The sequence below is a fragment of the Diaporthe batatas genome, assembly GCF_019321695.1.
Source record: "Diaporthe batatas strain CRI 302-4 chromosome Unknown Contig00014, whole genome shotgun sequence".
In the NCBI taxonomy this organism is placed as follows: domain Eukaryota; kingdom Fungi; phylum Ascomycota; class Sordariomycetes; order Diaporthales; family Diaporthaceae; genus Diaporthe; species Diaporthe batatas.
In genome coordinates, this window is record NW_025408561.1 from 1,303,291 (window position 1) to 1,321,534 (window position 18,244).

The window sequence follows — 18,244 nt, forward strand, 5'->3', positions numbered from 1 at the left end:
CGGGACACCTAACCCTTTCAGCTTGCAGATCAAGGCACGCTGTGGTGGTCCCTCCATTGAATATTCAAATGGTCACGACTGGCCCCGGCATGACCAGGTATGCAATACGTGCGTTTTAGAGGTCTCAATTGTTACATATTCTGCTCTGCTGTCAAACAGCCTGGCCAATGCCAACCAAAGCCCCAGCTCGTTGCGACGGGGTGAACGTGAGACTGCAAGGCGTCCTGCTGCTTGTGGTGTCTGCACTGTCTGCACTGTCTGCACTGTCTGTACCCTGGCGCTCACTCTATGATAACCAGATATGTTTGGTCATTTCAGCGCAGCATCACTCCGAATTACATGACGTGGAGTTGCGCAAGAATTCCACTGCCGCTTCGTGGATTCTTGAGGCTGCATGACCAGAGCCCCTGCAGAATTTCGCAGCCCCAAAGCCCCGTGTCTGTGCCTATCCCCTGTGCCTCTGCCTTTCTTTTGCTCTGTAATGCCCTGTCCAGTCTGTTCTTGACAAAGATCAGACGAACGGGCAAAAGCACCGGGTACCGGCTCGACTGCCCATGCTACTTTGCCACCTCACCCCATGTCCGTGTGCAATCGTTTCATACCTCGACTTTATCCACCTCACGACCAGACGTTGCCCGACGATCGACGGCTCCTGTCGTACAGCCACTTGTTGTTCAGGCCAACACTGATCCTTTTCCCGCCGGTCGGGCTGGGGGTCGGTGGAGGTTCGGAGAAGATGCTAGAAGCAGTGCTAAGGTTGAAAGAGCTCGTGCTCGCGTTGAATGGGCTCGGCGACCCATACGACGACCGCCGTCCCCCGCTGTAGCCCACAGCTTTCTGAAGCAAGGGGCTTGCTGCGGGAGAGTACGGAGACCCATTGAGCCGTGTGGTGGAGGAAGGACTGCCATTTCCAGACAGAGGAGAACTGGCTGGGCTTGGCTTCCCGATAGATCCGTTGATCGAAGGCGTGCGGGCGTATCTTGGAGGCGTGCTGTAGACTGAGTTCGGTGTGGGCGGGGCTGAACTTGGGGGCAGGCCAAGGAGCGCACGCTGGGCTTTTGTCAAGGGGATATCGCAAAGATCGTCTCTGGGCCGTATCAATGGAAGACAGGCGCGGCCCATGTTCAACAGAGGAATAAGATGAGCGACCAAGACGGTCCAGTAGAGGTACTCTTTCGCATCACTTGACCTGGGGTTCCGAGTTAGCTTCAAGAAGGCCCTGCGCCTCACCGCGGATCGAGCTTACAGTGGCGATGGGCCGTATTGGGCAGCGGCTAAGCGTATAAGATGGATGACAAAAACGGCGGCAATGTTGTAGAATATAGTCTTGACATTGTCACTGTCGAACGTTGTTGCTTGTTGACGGCGAGTGATCTCTTTGATGCGCGGGTGCTGCCAGTTCCCTGGAGAGTCGGTCGCCGGGGCTGGGCTGGCCTTGTTGGGTGTTGTGAGGGCTCCGTAGTTTCGCGTCTTGTTGAGCGCAAGGGCTGTGGTGGAAGACATAACAGGCCTTTGGTGCTGCGCAGCCTCGGGGATGCGCGGTTGGTGATGTCGATGCAGCGATGCTACGAGATGTCGAGACTGGAGAAGGCGTAGTCCGGTGGGTGAATCTGCTGTGGTTAGTAGGAGCCTGGGAACAGTGGCGATGGCGAGGCAAGCCCGCGCGGGTGGTCGTGGTCGTGGTCGTCGGCGCTTCGTGGGTTGGATTGAGGAAGGGGACCCGGGAGAGGAGCTTAAATCGCGGCCTGGGTTGGTTGGTGCATGAAAACAAAGCGCGGCTTCCCAGGCGACCACAACCCTGTCGCCAGCCTCTTGGATCTCGGCATCAGCCGCTAGCCCGTTCGACATTGGGAGCTAGGTACCTTCTCGAGTACCTAGGTACTTGGGTATGTTGGACCCTCGGGCGTGTGGGGCTACCTGACTACTGTAGGTACACACGTACCCAGCCCCGCTACTCAGTGACAGCTCAGCCCCCCCGAGGCTTCCAGGACCAGACTACCTACCCAAGTACTTATTAGCTACAGCTGACGCCCACCTTAGAACCAACTACGTATTTGGCTGACAGTCAGTCAAGGCCTCGAAGGCTACATTACCCGACAGCATTGAAATCTCGTCTCCTCACCCATCCTCAACTCAGCCCAACAAAGGTAGCCACTGCGTGTGCCCCAATGATCTCTACGGTCCACCAACCGCGCCTCTAAAACCCGACCCGATCCTCACCATCGCGCCCGTCGGAGCCGCCGGCCCATCTTGTTCTCACCATGGGGTTCTACGAGAGGACCATGTGGCAGTTCGACGAGGGCGTGACCGGCCTGTTCTCACAATGGAACGCCTGGTCCACCGCCATCACCACTTTCCTCGTCATATACCTGAGCTATACGCTCTTCTCGCGCCGCGACCCCGATACCCATCCTCTGCTGCTGGCCCGCCAAGCCCAGGCCTCACCCGTGCGATACCCAAACGAGTCGTCCATCTACCGGTCACACTCCGCCCCGCATGGCATGCCCCTGAACGCTGGGCTCAACGTCAAGGAGCCCGGTGCCTCCAAGTGGTCGAGGGGCCGAGATGGCGACCTCAGGGACGTCTGGCGGCAGGCCGTCAGCGGCACTTCCCAGGAGGGCAAACCAGTCGGCAAGGGCAAGATCCTGACTGTCTTGGGTGCCGAGAAGGTCCTGGAGCACAAGCTTGGTATGTGTCTTTCTAGACGTAGACGTAGACGTCTCCGGTTCCCATCCATCAGCGGCTAACATTTGCAGACGATGTGACCCGGCAGATCAACCTCATCGGCAAGCACATCCTCGACCAGGGCGGTGCTCGCGTCGCAATCTACCTCCCCAACTCGGTCGAGTTCATCGCTGGCCTTTTCGCCTGCTCCTTCCACAACCTGACTGCGATTCTCATTCCTTTCGACCAGTCCGATGAGGCTGTCATTTCCATGTTGCGGCGCTCTGCTGCCGATACCGTTGTCGCCCTGCCTGGCTCCTTCCCCTTGGACCTCGTGGTCAAGAACTATCCGTCCCTGAGACAGGTCATATGGGTTGTTGACGAGGGCAACAGGCATCTGGACTGGACAGAGGTTCCCGAGGGCGTGGGAGGCAGCCTTAACGTTTCAACCTGGCAGGATATCGTACAGGACAGCCCTGTGGATGCCGGCGCTGAAGTTCTTCCCGCCCAGGGCCAGTTGGAGGCTCGGGATGTCACTGTCTTCTGGAAATCGAAGCCGGGTGTCACCGAGGAGATGGTCCGCTTTACAAGCGCCAACTTCGTGTCCGCAATCGCCGGGCAGCTCTTTGCTGTTCCGCAAACCCAGCGCATGAGCCCGTCGGACCTGTTCCTGCCTGCTGACGCCCTGACCAACACGCACACCCTCGTCCTCACCCTGACTGCCCTCTTCTCCAACGCCTCGGTGGCATTCAACTCCTCGGCAAGCGAGGAAATGGACCTCACTCTCGCCACTCGCGGAATCTCCCCCACCATCGTCGTCGCATCACCCAACACTCTTCTCAAGACGCATGCTGAGGCTACTCGCAACGTCAGCTCATTCCTGCCCAGCAAGATTCACTGGCTGCAGACCCGAACCCTCACTCAGAACGGCGTCATGCCCGCCGCGTCCCTGCTTACCAGCCTCAACGACAGTCTGCGGCCGGCCGTCGGCCGCACCCCGGGAAAACTCCGCCTCGTGTACACGGCCGAGCGCGCCGGGGCAGGCACGCCGCCCCTGTCGTCCGCCGTGCTGTCTGACCTACGTATCTTCCTCGGCGCGAGGATTCTCTACGCGCTGAGCGCACCCAAGGTCGCCGGTGCTGTGGCGCAGACGCAGTTCTATGACTATCGGGTCTTTGAGGACAAACAATCGCACTTCGGCCCCCCTCTGACTTGTACGGAGATACTCCTGAAGGACTCGGGTGACCACAAGGTTACGGATGACAAGGCTGAAGGAGAGGCAAGTTGCTGTCCTCCCGTTGGATGGCTGGCGGATCATCTTTTGCTGACACCGAATCTCATAGATATATGCCCGCGGCCCTTGCGTGGCAGGCGGCGAGGCTTCGCTGGGTGTAACGGGCACAATCCGCTTCGACAACACGCTCACATACATTTGATGCTAAAATCAAAATGTACCCTGTTTAAAATCGGTCTCCTGCGTTTTATGTAGACTAAGAATTGAATTTCGAGGACACTGATGATTGACAACTTCTCTAGGGCATTGCAGTGTGAAGAATAAAGACGAATAGCAGAGCCAAGACGAGAGAAAACAAACACTACGCGTCGTTAAACCGTACAATGCCATTACTGTGGATTATAAAACCATCACGCAAACAGACCGTGAAATGCACTACACTAGTTTACCGTCCTGGGATATCCCAACGCCTGTATTCCATAAACCACGCTACACCCAGCGTTCCTCTCAAGCCAGTGCACAGACACACCCATATGCTCCAAATCCGAGGCAACAAACATACTCACACGCGCACATCAGGCCCCGTTCCTATAGACCTGCGCGCCCTGGTTCCGGAACATGATAGTGTCCCGTCTCTGCATGAGCATGAGCGTGCGGTTGAGGGCCTGCTCGCTGAAGCCCTTGCCCTCGACCATCTCCCTACGGAGGGTAGCGAGGCTGGTGCTCCAGCCGATGGGCAGGCGGCGCTTGAGCTCGGCCTCGACGCGCGCGACCTCCTCGCTCAGCTCGCGCCCGCCCTGGTTCGCGCCGCCCTGGTTGACGGCGTCCATGGTCGAGCACAGGAACAGCCGGATCGCCTCGTCCACGTGCGCCTCGGTTGCCACGGGCGACAGCGTCAGCTTCGCGAGCGACTCGGTGATACGCACGATGGCCTCCAGCTGCCGCACCGTGATGGGGATCGACGACCGCGTGTTCGCCTCAAGCTCCGACGCGTGCACCTGCTTGCGGATCTGCACAAAGTGCGACGACAACTTCTCTGCTGCCTCTGGGCTAAGGCGGGGGGCGCAGCGTCTGGAGGTTTCGGCTTGGTTAGCTCTTGTGGAAATTGGCTTGGGGAAAGGATATGCGTAGGGTTGGTGGTGATGCCAGGAACTTACGATTTACAGTAGCTCAAGTATCGCTTCATCATCTCCACTGGGATTTCGGACTCGACTTCTGCCTCGGCTGCGGTGCTGCCCTTGTGGATGCCCATGACGTGCTTGGCGATGCTCTCGTCACGACCACGCTCGTGCGCGTCCTTGACGATGAAGATCATGTCGAAACGGGACAGGATCGTTGTTTGGAAATCAATGTTCTCGCCGGGTGTTTTCATGTCATCGTAGCGACCGAAGATGGGGTTGGCAGCTGCAAGGACTGATGTCCTCGCGTTGAGGATGGTGGTGATGCCTGCCTTGGCGATCGAGATGGTCTGTTGCTCCATGGCCTCGTGGATGGCAACCCTGTCTTCGTCGCGCATCTTGTCGAACTCGTCGATGCACACGACGCCACCGTCCGCGAGAACCATGGCGCCGCCCTCCAGGTAGAACTCCCTAGTGGATTGATCCCGTTGCACTGAGGCAGTGAGACCGGCTGCCGACGAACCCTTGCCCGACGTGTAAATACAGATGGGAGCCGCCTTCTCGACAAATTTCAAGAGTTGCGATTTGGCAGTACCCGGGTCACCAAGAAGGAGCACGTTGATATCACCTCTGAGCTTCATCCCGTCTGGGAGAATCTTTTTTGAGCCACCAGCAAGCAGGCACAGAATGGCCTTCTTGATATCCTCGTTTCCGTAGATGGATGGCGCGATGCACCTAGCCATGACCTGGTACAGGTCCGGCCTCCTGCTGAGCTCCAGGAACTCCTGTTCTTCCTCCTCAGAGAAAATGGCATGGCCCTTCGCGGTCTGGTCGATGTCCGTCTGGATGCCGGTCGCTCGGAGATACGGTGTGCGAATGGCAACGGCGCCACCTGTGGATGAATTCTTACTGCCCTTGTTCTGGTAGATAGAGAAGATGCCCATAACAGTACATCTCGATCCGGGAACAACGCGGTTTGTCAAGTAGCGATCAGCAGAGATCAGGACGTGGCGTGGCAGCTCTCCGACAGGGACCTGGTCAGGCGCCTCCTGAAGCTTGATGACTTGTTGGTCGACGAACTTTGAGCTCTCGTGGACGACGAAGTAGGGGTCGAGCGGACACGGGTCAGTCGGGTCGCCCTTTGGCCTTTCTCTGCCGCACCTTCTGGGAAGAGTCACACCGGCGAAACCACCATCGATACGTATGTCCTGGCTGTGACCACAATTCCGGCACGAGAGGTGGAGCTCGGTCGCCTTTGATGACATTACAGAGGCACCAATGACAATTCCAGGCACCCGCACAAGTCGAGATATTGTGAGGGAGTCCAGATTTCGGATAGACACATCTTCGGCATTTGAGTGAAGCAGAAGTTGGTGCGGTGGGAGGTTGATCTTGGCTTCGTGTGGGAAGACGATTCTCTGCGTGCATTTTCGCAGAGCATTCTCAAACTGTGAGCGGGGCGAACAGCGTCAGCGTCAGCGTCAGAGACATGATTCAACATGAACATTGGTCTAGAGAGGGCCACAACGCACCAGTGGTATTATCTCTGCTGGCTCCGTGACCAAGCGATGCGCCAACTCCTCGTTGTATTTGATCAGGTCGCCGATATTGACGTCACAGTAATATTTTTGGAGCAGCGCGTTCTCGCGCAATTGGTCTCTGGACGGGGCGATCATCAGTCAGTAGTCTTTGTGGGGACGGTGTTACCGAGGTCTGCGCATACCTGTAGACGAAGACGTTGTCGAGCCTGAACTCCAGGATGAAGGTCTCGAGCTGCTTCTGAACCTGGAGCAGTGTGTCCTCCCCTTCCTCCTGGGGAAAGACGTGAAGAGTATGTACAGACCCGCGATCCATGATGCAGTGTTGGGGCAAAATGATGTGAAAGAATGGTCAAGGTATCGGGAGAGAAAGGCTGGAGCTGCGGCGGGGTGGTATGTATGGAGGGGAAGAAGCCGAGCAAAATGTCGAGAGGAACCGATAAACCACTTTACGCGCTGCAAGACGCGACTTTCGCGCATGGAGACGCGAGACCCCTGCCATTGGCGTAAAGTGATCTCGGCATGCGCCACAGAAAGTGGCAGGGGTGCAGGGATTCTCGGGCGGCAGGGGTACGTGAGCGGCTGCGCCACACCGCGACCTGTCTCTCTGTCTTTCTGGGGATTGAGCTTCTGTTTGGGTTTAGCTGTTCTTCTCAGTTGGAGACGATCCCGTCTCCGTCTCGAGCTTCAACGACCCCGGTCCAAGGAGGGAATGCGCAACCGGGCATCCCTCTGCAACATTGCTCTTCGTGTGCTTCCTTTTCTCGTCATATATCTGCCAGCGACCGAGTGCCCGTGAATCCGCAGTCCATAATTCTCTCATGTGCATCTCACTCCGCCCAGCAATGATTCCTCGGTAGCAGCGCCGTTATCGATCTCACGTTGATAGCAGCGCCGGTCTCCCTGTTGCCGTTCTCAGGGGCCGTGTCGTCAACCCCGTGTCCTGTCGCATCCTCTTGCTCCCCACGGCCACCATGTACTCGAATCCAGCTGCTCGCAAGTCCATCGACAGCCTTGCTTCGCCCACCTCGCCTCTAACCCATCGTTCGGACTTCCCCTTTCACAGTGGGAGGCATGGCTCCGTCAGCACCAGGCGAGGCTCGACCGCGAGCTCCTTGCACTCGGTCGGCGGTGCCCTGGACCAGGGCAGCTGGACCAGCAGCAATACCATGCTGGAAGCAGGGCAGAATGGTTCGTGCCCTTCCCTCCTTTCCTCCAAGCTATGCGCCATGGCCCTGCTTGCGTGCATGGGTTGGCATCCTCGCCGCTGACCATTCGTAAAGCCATATCCACGCTCTTGCAACCGCCTATCGTCCGAACCGGCCTCGTTCCTCACACGTCCGCTCCAGCCTCCAGTGCCCACAGGCCACCGACAATCAGGGACATACCTCCGGTCACCCTCACCAATATCCAGAAAGTGAACCCTGCCGAATTCCAGCCTTACCTTAAACAGGTCGGCGCCCTGTATACGCAACTGAAACAGGTCAAGGCGAGCGAGGAGGAGGACACGTTGCACCGGAACAGCCGCGCGAAACCAGACGAGCTCTTGGAGCCCTTTGAGGACAACCGACTGCGTCCCGGCAGGCGGCCGCAAGGGTCTCGAAAAGCGTCTGTGTCGTCGATATCGTCCTGGACCAACACGGAAGCGCCAAGCCCAGTGCGAAGGTCCAGCTCGAGTTATGCTAGGAAATCCGCCCAAGGGCCGCCGCCTCTCTCTACAATCCCGCTGGTCTACTTCGAGGAAGACTTCCATCTGGAGAATCCCAGGACGTTCGATGTCGTGAGCGAGAGGTCAGAGGTGGTGCGCAAGGAAGATAAGAACTCCAATGGAGATGCGCCCGCGCCTCGCAAGACCTTGTCAACGAACGCAATCCTACAAGAGAAGCTGTCATGGTATATGGACACCATTGAGATGCACCTCATCTCCTCTATATCTACGGCTTCGACAACCTTTTTCAGTGCTCTGGGCTCGTTGAGGGAGCTCCATACAGAGGCAGCGGAATCCGTCGACAAGATCAAAACGTTAAGGCGAGAACTCGAAGCTCTGGATGAGGAAATAGTAATGACCGGGCTCAACACCATACAGCAGCAACGACGGCGTGAGAACGTCCAGCAGCTCCACCACGCTGTTCTGCAGCTCAAAGAGATATTGAGCCAGCTGGTGAAATGCGAATCCCTCGTTGACGAGGGGAACGTCGACGCTGCACTTGATAGCATTGATTCTCTCGAGAGGCTCATAGCCGGCGAAGAGGACGAGTTCAGGCCCCCGGCTCCGTCGCTGCGGGATGTTCAGCTTATCGACCTTCGAAGTGCGAATGCGCTTCAGGGTGTCAGTGATGACGTGTATACCTTGCGATCACGGATTGGCAAGGCGTACGAAACCAAATTCGTGACAAGCCTCATGGCCGACCTTCGGCGCCATGTTGGGGAAGTATCAAATCAAGAAGTTCTGACGCGCTGGCATACCGCGGCCATGCGAGCTAGAGGCGGCCGGACTCGCGAGGCATCGGCCTTCCCCTCATACTTGAGCTCTACCGATGATGTGAGGACGAAACTTATTGAGAGTCTGGCAGGCCTCTACAGAGCAAAACAGATCGGCGTCGCCGTCACAGCATACAGGGAATCTGTGATTAAGGAGATCAAAAGTCTTGTGAAGCAAGGCCTGCCCAGCTCGAATGACGACGACAATGTATCCATGATGTCTGCTTCGACTGCCACTGGTGGGCGTCATCTTTCCCAAAGGGAGAAGTCGTCCATCCTCGCACGAAACCTGCGTGCTCTGGATCCTGGCGATGCGGAGGATCTGTTGGTGAAAATATACGTCAGTGTAACTGAAACCCTACGGAGGGCGTCGATACAGGTCAAAGTGATGCTAGATGTTGCAGCATCCATTGAAGATGGTTCGATCCCATCTGGTCTCAAGTCGCCACCCCTCAAATCACCACCCTTGAGCCCCGCGGCAAGACGGCAGTCCCTCGCTGGCCTCGAGGCTCAAGAGGAGATCCACAAGGTCATGGATCTATCGTCGCTACTCGGAAACTGCATCGACATAGCTCAAGACAAAGTCGTGAGAGTGCTCAGGGTACGGTCGGAGCAGAGCACCCATCTAGAACTGGTCTGGTTCCTCCGCTACTTCACCCTGAACCTCCACTTCGCCAACGAGTGCGAGTCAATATCTGGGCGGGGAGGTACACAATTAAAAGACGAGGTCAATGACCACATCAAAAGATTTGTCGCGAGCAATGGAGATCGCGAGCAGCAAAAGCTTGCCCAAGGCATGGAATCTGACCAGTGGGGCGCGATCGACTTTACCGAGAAGCACACTGCTCAGCTGAACCTGATCCTGGAGTGCAGTACAAGCGATCCACCCGACTGGACCCTGGGAACACAAGTCTGGATACCATATCCTGATGGGGACGAGGAGTTGAACGGCGTCGAGAACCCACCTCCGAGCAACGGGTCAGGAAAGGCAAAGGCCGTCATCGATTCCGAATCGTTTGTGCTACCGAATTCCGCCGTATACTGCTTGGAGGGAATGTCGAACTTCCTCCACCTGATTGTCGGCATTCCGTCCATCACATCAGACGTCGCAAAGTCCCTCGTGAAATATCTACAATTTTTCGACTCCCGCTGTAAGCAGCTAATCCTCGGTGCCGGCGCCACAAAATCCGCCGGCCTGAAAAACATTACTACTCGGCATCTCGCCTCGTCCTCGCAAGCCTTGTCGTTCATAGCCACGTTGATACCCTATGTCCGCGAGTTCATCCGTCGGCATGGCGGCTCAGGTGGAGCTGCGTTAATGACAGATTTTGACAAGGTCAAACGGGATTACCAGGAACATATGCAAACTATTTTCGATAAGCTCGTGGAAATAATGAGTGGGAGAGCTGGTGCACACGCCAAGACGGCGAAGGCGATCGTATGGGACCAGGACCAGAAGAGCCCACACGGTTACATCGAGACACTGGTCAAGGAGACGTCACTGCTGCACCGCAACCTCGTCAAGCACTTGTCCGAAGACACGGTGCGCATGATCATGATCCCAGTCTTCGCCAGCTTCAAGGAACAATTCGGATCCGCATTCCAAGAGGCGGATCCAAAGACCGAGGCTGGCCGGGATAGGTATGTGCTCTTCACGACCTTGAAACATGCGTGAAAATACTGACACTAGACCTAGTATGCTGCACGATGTGCAACTCTTCAAAGCGAAGCTGGAACACATAGACGGCTTCGGAGACACAGGTGACTACTTGATGGGAATCATCAACTCGAAGAAGGTGAAGAGCACATCCCCGCCTCCGAGTGAGAACAAGGGGGAGGGAAAGGCCGCTGCGGAGGACACGACAGAATCGAAAGACAAAAACGGCGGCAGTGAGGAAAAGAAGCCTGCAGAGGCGGGGTCTAGTTGAGCAAGATAGAAGCTAGCATGACGGCGTCACCCGCATCACATTCGGTGATAGTGGGAGGTAGCGGTCTCCCCTGGGAGAAAGGTGGTTTGAGTCCGTCCAACAGGGCAGGACAATATACTCTCATCTGGTCCTCTCCATCGCGGACCCTGATCACCCAAATCATCATCAATTAGACGTTCGTGTGTTGAGGCTATCCACTCGCACTGCCGTTGTTTACTTTGCAACTCGTAAAATATGATTGAATGATACAATTGTTGATGATACAATTGTTGATGATACAATTGTTCAGCGTACATGTTGCAGTCAATGAAGAGGCAGATCATCAGTACTAGTATCCCATCCAGGTATCATCCAAGAAACCCTTCGCCAACATCTTCAAGTCTCTCAAAAGGCAGTGGCTTCTTGATTTCGCCGGTACTAACAGATGGTAAGAAATCTAATGACCTATTGTCAATTTCACCCACAGCTGATGATTCTGTTCATTTTATACCAAGACTTTTATTAGGTGACCACCCTGGGGTACACAACCATGTGCGTGAGACGGGGCTGGGGGTTTCCAAGCTTTCTTTGTTATGTCCGACGCTCCCATACCTGCATACGTTGCTGTGCACGTTCTCTTATTATACCTCTCTGAGCCTCAACACTGAGCCATCCATTGTATGATCTGCCTTGATAACATGTCTCAGGTAAAAAGCTACAATGGAAAGTAATATACTACTGCCAGTCCTGTAGCGCTAGAGAGAGCTGCCGCCATGTATCTATCTCTCCTCATGTCTATCCTGGGATAGAGACGGGGTTATGCAGAAAGTTCAACATGAATCTTTTCTAACCACAGAGACGTCGGACGGAAGTCCTTCGGGTTGGGCTTTTGCTTCCTGAAAGTATTGTGCTGAGCCGGTTTGGGCTGAGCGTAGCTCTCTGCCAACGCGAACTTTCGAAAGCACCTGGTCTCATTTGTCTCAAGTGCTTGCAGCCGCGATAAATACGGGGAAGTAGATTTCAAGAACATATGTAGAGAATTGGATCATCGATATGATATATATTATATACAAACAACTCTGGAGGCCTATGAAACAAGATTTCTCTAATGGCCGCCAGAAGAGGGGGTGACGGAGTTGTCGGCGCAGGACCACGCCGCCGAGCCACCTGACTGCCGATACGAGTCAATGATGCCGACGATGGATCCATAGGTACCAGCAATCATCAAAAAGGTACCGATGACGATGACGAAGACACTCCAGAGTACCATGAGCATCCATGTAACCGACCGGTCCCCGTTCTTGCCCCTGTGCCAGTTATCGTACAGCCACATGCATCCCATGGGTTGGAAGCACATGAGAGTGCCCAGTAGGGCGCCGATGAGGGAGATGAGACCACCAAAGCCCGGGATGGCACTCGCGATGATGTAGGCCGCCAGCGTGATGCCGCCCGTGCAGCCGAGCCAGGTGATCCAGTGCTTGGCCGTATTCTTGGTCAGGTGTTTGGAGCCACGGAGGATGCGGATGAAGAGGTATTTGGCAGGCAGCTTCGAGAGAGATGTAATGTCAGCCAAAGTGTTCTGGGTAGTGATATTCCTGTCTTTTTATTTGTCGGGAGTGAGAGGGGGGTGCTTACATGGGTGACAAGACACGTTGTGACAATCAAGGCGGGCAGGGCAAAGCCGTACGCGACCTTCTTCATCAGCGGGCCAGCGGACCCGAGAGCAGGCGAAGAAACGTAGGAACCACAGAAGTAGTAGACGACGATGCCGATGGAGATGTAGATGGCCGTCATCAGGGACTGGCAGATGATGAGGGCTCGGGTGTAGTGGCGGGGCTCGCGCATCTCGGCCACAATGGAGAAGAACGCAGGCGTGCCGGCATAAGCGAAGATCAGTGAGGACAGGGCGGAGGCGGCCGAGGTAAAGCTAGGATTCTGGACGAGTTTGTAGTCGGAGACGAAGACGCCCTCTTGCGGAGCAGCAGCCGGACGGTCCTGGACGCCTACGGCTACGGTCACCGAGAGGACTGTAGTCTTCTGTCAGCCCACGTCCTCTCTCCATCGTGAAATAGCAGGAAGTAGCCGGGACACCTACCGGAGATGATAATACATGTGGCGCCAACCCACGCCAGCCAGGTGAGTTTGGCAAGTGTCTGGATGCTAGCCAAGCTGAATCCAATTATTGCAGCAACAGCAACAAATACAGCCGTACAAGTCGCGTGGCTGGATACGGCATTGAGCCCGATGGAGATACCCAGCATGCCTGAACCGGCAACGAAAATCCAGTCTGCAAACATTTCACGTATGAGCGTGCGGTTCCCGCTGTTTTGGAAGGAGGGTCTTCTCACAGAGACAGAACGCCGCGGCGAAGAACTCTTTGCCAATGCGACCGAACATCAACCCACCAGCGTCATCAATGCCGTATACCGCCCGGTGGCGAAGCTTGAAGACTCCGACAATGTAGTTGGACCAGGTGGTGATGATGGCAATGAGAATCAAGCAAATGACTCCCGGAATCATGCCGAGAACGTGGAAGGCCGAGGGGATAGAAAGCACGCCCAGCCCGATTTGTGTCTTTACCATTAGGGCGACTGTCCCAAGCCAGCCAACCTATACACGAAGATTAGCATCAATTCAAAGTGTCACGCAAATTGACATCACACTGGCGAGCTGACATTTCGGTAGTTGGGCCCGTCCTCTGAAATTTCGCCGAATACGGCATCGTGGGCACATGCTGGGTCATCTTCGACCTCGCCGACGCGTGATGGGCTTTGGTCGAGGTGGTTGGAATACTTTTTCTCAATTTGGTCCTTCATGTTGAGACTGTCATCAATGTGATTCCTGATCTTGAGTCCTGAAGTCCGAATACACAAGTTGGACAGTTATGGCCCCAGAAGAGACGGTATTATTTTCATTAGTTTACCAGAAGGTAGGAAAAGATATAAAGAAAACACGAGCAGAGAAAACGAAGGCAAGAACCGATGGAAACTCTGGGTGTCTACTTAATGGTGTAAGTCGGGCATATAAACAAGTATGTACCTCTCCCTGGCAATCCGGGGTGGTCGGACGACTACGTCACCCGGTGAGAGTGTCTCTGGGCAAGCCTCTCTTCCCATATGTTAAGTGGAACTTGTGGATCCAATAACTAAAGTGAAGATAGTGTACATCGTGCACCCCCCCTCTCCCGGTGGGGACAGGACCCTCTGCTGTCAGGCCGTGTCTGGGGAAGCGCATAGTTGTGGGGTGGAGGAGTTGCCGCGAACAGTCCAGCTGGGATCCCCCAACGTTAATCGCGCACTTTTTTGTGTTTTCTTTACTCATGTCCCTGTTCAAAGAAGGCCAGGCTGAGTCGAGAGTTGCCAATTGAAGTGCGGTATAACCCAGTTCAAGGCCTGGGATCCCGGCAGTGCTGCACCCGGGTGGACACCAGCATTGCGGGGAGGTGGTTTCACTAGTCACCACCCTGCACACAAGCGACCCAGCCGTATCTCTCCAAAGGGGCGCGCCCGGGGCCGCAGGGACTAGGGAGGCACAGATGCGCTGGACAGGCACGGCACTCTGGGAAGGGCCGAGTGCCACGCCGTGGGTGGTATCTACAATACGTGTATATCCCTACAATGATACCGGAGCGTCCGAGGCAGGATGGACAGAGTTTCACGCATGCTACGCAGCTCGAGAAAAAAAAAAGAAAAAAACCGATGCGGCTCTACGCGGTGGCACCAGACCGGAGCTTTACGGAGTTTGCATGTTATAGCGCCCTGGGTGTCCAATGGCAGTGGCAACAGGATTGCATGACACGGCCTAGTGCGCGAATTTGTTTGTTTTTGGTGCCTGCTCGTGGTGATGGCATCTAGGTGAAAATGCGAGACTTTCCCGAGCGCTGTCCGGCTGCCAAGCCGAGGGCTGTGGAAATAAGGCGGTCACACGACTACGCGCGGATCATGTCATCAGGTAAGGTAATACGGAGTACTGAGGAACGACCAGCGACACAAGATCTCGTTGTACCTGGGGTGCGTATCTTACAGGAAGATAAGCCGGTAGATTGATAACACTTTCCAACGATACGAGATCAGACATGACCTTTTTGAAGGGATCACGTTGATACGGTGTCATTGAAATCGGCTGGAAACCCGTACACGGCACCGCTCCCGGTGTCGTTGAAATGCAGCAAGCAGGGTCTTCCGGGGTGGGGGGGAGGATGACGGGCAGACGGGGTGTTGCCAGACCAGGTGGCCAGATAGGATCCTTGCCGAGACAATTGAGTTGTGTTGGTAATGCATGTCATCAGCGTGAGGAATTCGGCGTGCCGATTTCCATATCTGAGGAGATTGGGTTCCGGTTCATAATCCTCTATGGCAACGTGGGTTTTTCACTGAGGGCCGGCATGGTAAAGTGGCCAACAGGAATCTAAGTCTCCCTGCCAGTGGGTAGATATCATGAAATGTATACTTATAGTACATTCATCGGGTTTCCAAACTGGGCAGAAACTTGGTTTTGTCCGAGTAAGCTAGCCCGCCAAGTTCATGGATGATCGATGCGTAGTGCTTCTCACCCATGGCCCCCTGCAACGGAAAAGCCGATGATTGTCAGCTGTTGTACGGGATCGTTGCCGATGTTGCAGTCGCACGTGATAACGTCCTTTGTGCCGCAGTTATACCGCCTCTGTACATTGTTCGTTGTTTGCTGTCATGGCATGCACTACGCTCATCTGCTCGAACCTCGAGAGCCGTGCCCAAGTCACTTGTCCCGAGCCACTGGCAGATCCAGTTCGACATTCTCTTAGGGACTACACTAGCACGGTATACGGTTTGGTGAGTGCTCTTGCGAGAAAGAGGATCTAGTGAAAGGGGAAAGATAGAGTGCCAGCACGGCGTACTTATACCTCTGGCTCAAGCCTCAGGAAAACGACGATATCGGGCCACGTGCTTCATTGACGTCATCACTGTGGATTCGAGATGGCCGGCGGTGCGATATCGGGTCACTGACCATAGGTGTCACAGGACAAGACTGTCAACTCAGTCGACCGGCCATGTATAACCTCAGTTTTCCGCCCGGCAGCCAGGCTAGGCATGCCTAGGTAGCATGTCTAGATTCCAGCTACCTACCTAGGTATGTATACACACGGACACAAGGCCTAAAACTCAGGAATCATGATCCCGATATCCCTCTTCTCGGCCAGCCCCAAGATGGCGTTTCCGGCTGCAAGGTCCGTCATACCGACCCCGATGCTCTTATAAACCAGGAGCCCGTCCTGAAGCCAGTGCAAGAGCTCTGGGTTGTCCGCCCGCCTCCGCAGCTCCTCGACCTCGCCGAGCTCGGCCAGGCTCTCAGCCCCCAGCTTGCTCTCGACTACCTCGCCGGCGTGGTGCAGGGTGCCTTCGCGATCGTCCACGAGCACCGTGCCGCCTTGGGAACCCTCGGCCCACTTGAAGCCGTGGTGGGCGTGGCCAGCCACGTGCTGCAGCAGAGCAGGATCCAGCTCTATCATGTTGGGCTGCCAGGAGCCGACGGCTGAAATGTAGGGCTGGCGCTCCCTCGGCTCCCCCGTTATATACCTGGCCGGGAACAAGGGCGCCGTCGTGCCCACCGTGCAAAAGACGGCATCTGCCACGGCCAGGTGGCTTTCTAGCCAGGATTCGTAGTCCTCCCGGGCAGGGTCCACGTACTCGAGGGTGGCGGCCGACTTCCAGCGGGCCTGGTTCTCCCTGGTGATGGTCTCGATCAGCTGCCTGGCACGGGCGGCGGTGCGGTTCACCACGCTGATCCGACGGATCTCGTCACCCCTGAGGGCCAAGGCGAGTCGGAGGTGCCACAGAGCCTGCCTGCCGGCGCCGAAGACGACCATGTCATCAGTGCGGCGGCGCCACAGCCACGGGATCAGCGCGCTGAAGGAGGTGCGGTAGCCAGTGAGCTCCTCTGCGTTTAGCACGCCGGCTGGCAGCCCGTCCTGGTCGCACAGGGCCAACATGCCGTGCAGGCCGCCGGCTGCTGGGGACGAGGGCGAGGGGGTAACAATCAGCTTGGTCCCGACACTGGTAGCCGAGGTGAAGGGCCGGAACAGGCACCGCTGGCCCTCAGGGCGGTTCACGATGCCGGGGGCGGGCTGGTGCTTTCGCTCCGAGCCGGTGGAGAAGTCGACCAGGCACTGCGCCAGTACATCGCGGAACGCGAGTATGTCTGACCTGGGTAGGTCGATCAGAATATCATGCACAGCCCTGTCGCTGAGGACTCGGAAGCCACCCATTCTTTGTTGCTGGTTCCGGCCGGGGGCCAGGGCGGGGGGGGGGTTGGACGAGGACGGGGTGTAGGCGTATGTAGTATGTATAGCACGGCGTGGTGGTGGCGGGTGTCTAGGTAGCCTCGGGTTTGCCCGTTTCTTCCCCAAGAACCTCAAATAGTAATGTCTGGTTTCACAATTATTATGGCAAGCGGACGGCGCCGGACTCGATGTTTTATTGGGCTACGAGCGGCTGTCCCGAGCTCCGTTCCGAGCGGCTTCGGCGATCAACCCGAAGCAGAGCAGGCCAGTCAGGGGAGTGCCCAAACTTACCAGACCGAGCTACTACAGGCAACAGTTACGGATCTCTCGCTCACGGTCGATGTCGGTGTCTCCTCGGCCGGCTACCAGTGCTGTAACTCTGCACACTCTGCACTTGCTGTGTATCGACAAAGCTCCATTGCGCACTTAAAGGCCAAGGACATCAATATCCTGCCGATCTCGGGCAAACTCACATGTGTTGAAGCTTTATAAGCTTATACTACTATAAAACTAAGTTAAAACTTAAACTAAGTTATAATATAATTAAATAATTAAATAAAATTAAGTTAAAATTATAATTATAAATCTTTTAATTTTATAATTAAAAAGATTTAAAATATTTTATAAAAATTATTTATATTTTTAAAAAATAATTAATTAATTATATTATTATTTAATATAATATTTAAAATATATTAAATTTAAAAGCCTTATTATAAATATATATAATTATATATAGTTTTACTTCTATTCTATATATATTTAAAGATATATATAGTACCTTTATATAGTAATAAGTATTTAAAATTTAATATTTAAAAGAATATAATATTATTAATAATAATTATAATATAATAAGTATTTATAACCTTAACCTTATAATATATAAATAAAGTTAAAGGGTATTATTTTAATAATAGTATTAATTAAAATATTATAAAGAAGTTATATAATAAGATTAAGTTTAAAAATAATTACTATATAAATAAATTATATTAAAAAACTTAATTAAAAATTATCCTTTTAAATATATATATATATAT

At 54.6% G+C, this 18,244-nt stretch overlaps 6 protein-coding genes across 6 annotated transcripts; 2 read left to right on the forward strand and 4 right to left on the reverse strand.

Moving 5' to 3' along the window:
• Positions 1-110: 110 nt before the first annotated feature.
• KVR01_011050 (uncharacterized protein) lies at positions 111-1,744 on the reverse strand. Its single transcript, XM_044789795.1, has 2 exons — positions 1,247-1,744; positions 111-1,189 (listed from the first exon to the last, which is right to left on the reverse strand). The coding sequence occupies exons 1-2, from the start codon at positions 1,501-1,503 to the stop codon at positions 619-621; spliced, it is 828 nt and encodes a 275-aa protein (XP_044640197.1). The 5' UTR covers positions 1,504-1,744; the 3' UTR covers positions 111-618.
• Positions 1,745-2,261: 517 nt separating this feature from the next.
• On the forward strand, positions 2,262-4,100 carry KVR01_011066 (uncharacterized protein; the record flags this gene model as incomplete). The annotated part of the gene is made up of 3 exons (XM_044787342.1): positions 2,262-2,688; positions 2,757-3,943; positions 4,008-4,100. 3 exons carry the CDS (start codon positions 2,262-2,264, stop codon positions 4,098-4,100), a joined length of 1,707 nt encoding a protein of 568 aa, XP_044640213.1.
• A 373-nt stretch (positions 4,101-4,473) lies between these two features.
• On the reverse strand, positions 4,474-6,870 carry KVR01_011126 (MCM DNA helicase complex subunit MCM5; the record flags this gene model as incomplete). Its single annotated transcript, XM_044784450.1, has 4 exons — positions 4,474-4,969; positions 5,056-6,464; positions 6,549-6,675; positions 6,740-6,870. The coding sequence occupies 4 exons, from the start codon at positions 6,868-6,870 to the stop codon at positions 4,474-4,476; spliced, it is 2,163 nt and encodes a 720-aa protein (XP_044640273.1).
• Positions 6,871-7,222: 352 nt separating this feature from the next.
• Positions 7,223-11,197, forward strand: KVR01_011007 (uncharacterized protein). The gene is made up of 3 exons (XM_044788814.1): positions 7,223-7,745; positions 7,838-10,676; positions 10,732-11,197. The coding sequence occupies exons 1-3, from the start codon at positions 7,529-7,531 to the stop codon at positions 10,961-10,963; spliced, it is 3,288 nt and encodes a 1,095-aa protein (XP_044640154.1). The 5' UTR covers positions 7,223-7,528; the 3' UTR covers positions 10,964-11,197.
• An 850-nt stretch (positions 11,198-12,047) lies between these two features.
• Positions 12,048-13,758, reverse strand: KVR01_010815 (uncharacterized protein; the record flags this gene model as incomplete). The annotated part of the gene is made up of 5 exons (XM_044783499.1): positions 12,048-12,488; positions 12,578-12,969; positions 13,038-13,229; positions 13,291-13,552; positions 13,618-13,758. The coding sequence occupies 5 exons, from the start codon at positions 13,756-13,758 to the stop codon at positions 12,048-12,050; spliced, it is 1,428 nt and encodes a 475-aa protein (XP_044639962.1).
• A 2,318-nt stretch (positions 13,759-16,076) lies between these two features.
• On the reverse strand, positions 16,077-17,186 carry KVR01_011005 (uncharacterized protein; the record flags this gene model as incomplete). The annotated part of the gene is made up of 1 exon (XM_044781895.1): positions 16,077-17,186. One exon carries the CDS (start codon positions 17,184-17,186, stop codon positions 16,077-16,079), a length of 1,110 nt encoding a protein of 369 aa, XP_044640152.1.
• Positions 17,187-18,244: the final 1,058 nt, after the last annotated feature.

Coding starts and splice junctions, on each gene's coding strand:
- KVR01_011007 (XM_044788814.1), top strand. CDS start 7,529: ATGTACTCGAATCCAGCTGCTCGCAAGTCCATCGACAGCCTTGCTTCG. Junction 7,746..7,837: donor GCTGGAAGCAGGGCAGAATG/GTTCGTGCCCTT, acceptor CCATTCGTAAAG/CCATATCCACGCTCTTGCAA. Junction 10,677..10,731: donor ACCGAGGCTGGCCGGGATAG/GTATGTGCTCTT, acceptor CACTAGACCTAG/TATGCTGCACGATGTGCAAC.
- KVR01_011050 (XM_044789795.1), bottom strand. CDS start 1,503: ATGTCTTCCACCACAGCCCTTGCGCTCAACAAGACGCGAAACTACGGA. Junction 1,190..1,246: donor CAATACGGCCCATCGCCACT/GTAAGCTCGATC, acceptor TCGGAACCCCAG/GTCAAGTGATGCGAAAGAGT.